Source organism: Vulpes vulpes, chromosome 12 (genome assembly GCF_048418805.1).
Source record: "Vulpes vulpes isolate BD-2025 chromosome 12, VulVul3, whole genome shotgun sequence".
NCBI lineage: Eukaryota > Metazoa > Chordata > Mammalia > Carnivora > Canidae > Vulpes > Vulpes vulpes.
This window is the reverse complement of record NC_132791.1, coordinates 143392577-143393988: the sequence shown is the minus strand read 5'-3', so window position 1 is coordinate 143393988 and position 1412 is coordinate 143392577. Positions and strand designations below refer to the sequence as shown.

General features: G+C 48.2%; 1 protein-coding gene across 1 annotated transcript; it reads left to right on the top strand.

The window, feature by feature from the left end:
- Positions 1–470: 470 nt before the first annotated feature.
- LOC112924753 (large ribosomal subunit protein eL32-like) lies at positions 471–925 on the top strand. The gene has a single exon (XM_072732064.1). It carries the CDS (start codon positions 507–509, stop codon positions 909–911), a length of 405 nt encoding a protein of 134 aa, XP_072588165.1. The 5' UTR covers positions 471–506; the 3' UTR covers positions 912–925.
- The last annotated feature ends 487 nt before the right edge of the window (positions 926–1412 follow it).

Sequence of the window (1412 nt, the reverse complement as noted above, 5' to 3'; positions counted from 1 at the left end):
GGTCATACAGAGAGAGAGAGAGAGAGAGGCAGAGACACAGGCAGAGGGAGAAGCAGGCTCCATGCACCAGGAGCCTGACGTGGGATTCGATCCCGGGTCTCCAGGATCGCGCCCTGGGCCAAAGGCAGGCGCCAAACCCCTGCGCCACCCAGGGATCCCACTATTCTTGAATCAAACCAGGTGAGTGAGGACCAAGTGTTCCCAACTGGGGACAAATGTACAATGCTGTGGTAGCCATTCCAAGACAGTGCCCCTGTACCCTGACTGATTTTATATCCTGGTGGAGTCCTCTTCCCATCAAGTAGAACTAACCTGGGAACCAATAAGATATTGCAGAAGTGAGTCCAAGGCTAGACCATAAAAGGCATTGTGGCTTTGGCCCTGTTTCCGTTGGATCATTCTCTGGAGCAGTCAGCTCTATGGAGGAGTTCATGTGGCAAGAAACTGAGGAATCGCTCTTCCTTGGCGCCACCTGTGGAGGTGGCAGCCATCGATTGCTGGGCATCATGGTTGCCCTCAGACCTCAGGTGAAGCCCAAGATCGTTAAAAAGAGGACCAAGAAGTTCATCCGGCACCAGTCAGACCGATATGTCAAAATTAAGCGCAACTGGCGGAAACCCAGAGGCATTGACAATAGGGTATGCAGAAGATTCAAGGGTCAGATCTTGATTCCCAACATTGGTTACAGGAGCAACAAGAAAACAAAGCACAAGCCCAGTGGCTTCCGGAAGTTCCTAGTCCACAATGTCAAGGAGCTTGAAGTGCTGCTGATGTGCAACAAATCTTATTGTGCAGAGATTGCTCACAATGTATCCTCCAAGAACCGCAAAGCCATTGTGGAAAGAGCAGCCCAGCTGGCCATCAGAGTCACCAATCCCAATGGCAGGCTGTGTAGCAAAGAAAATGAATAGACAGCTTATGTGCTTGTCATATTTATGTTAATAAAATAATAAAACTAAAAAACAAAAAAGAAACTGAGGAATCCCACCAATAACCAGCACCAACTAGCCAGGCACGTGCACAAGCCACCTTGGAAGTGGCTCCTCCAGCCCCAGTAGAGCCTTCAGATGATGGAGCCCTGGCTAACACCCTGACTGCAGCCTCTTGAGGGACCCCAAGCCGGAACCACCCAGCTAAGCCTCTCCTGAATCCCTGACCCACAAATACTGTATGAGATGGTAACTGTTAGTTATTGTTTTGAACCACTAATTTCGGGGGTAATTTGTTACAGAGCAGAGGATAACAGATACAGGCAATGTTATGATATCCTCATCTCAGTAGGAACAGAGTCATTTAGACAGTTTCCTTGGGTCATTTTCAAAGGACTTCTCAATGACCCTATTAGGGATTGCTACAAAATTGAAATTTCACAAGTGGAATTGTGCTGATAATACAGGGCTTCTCTGTCTCAA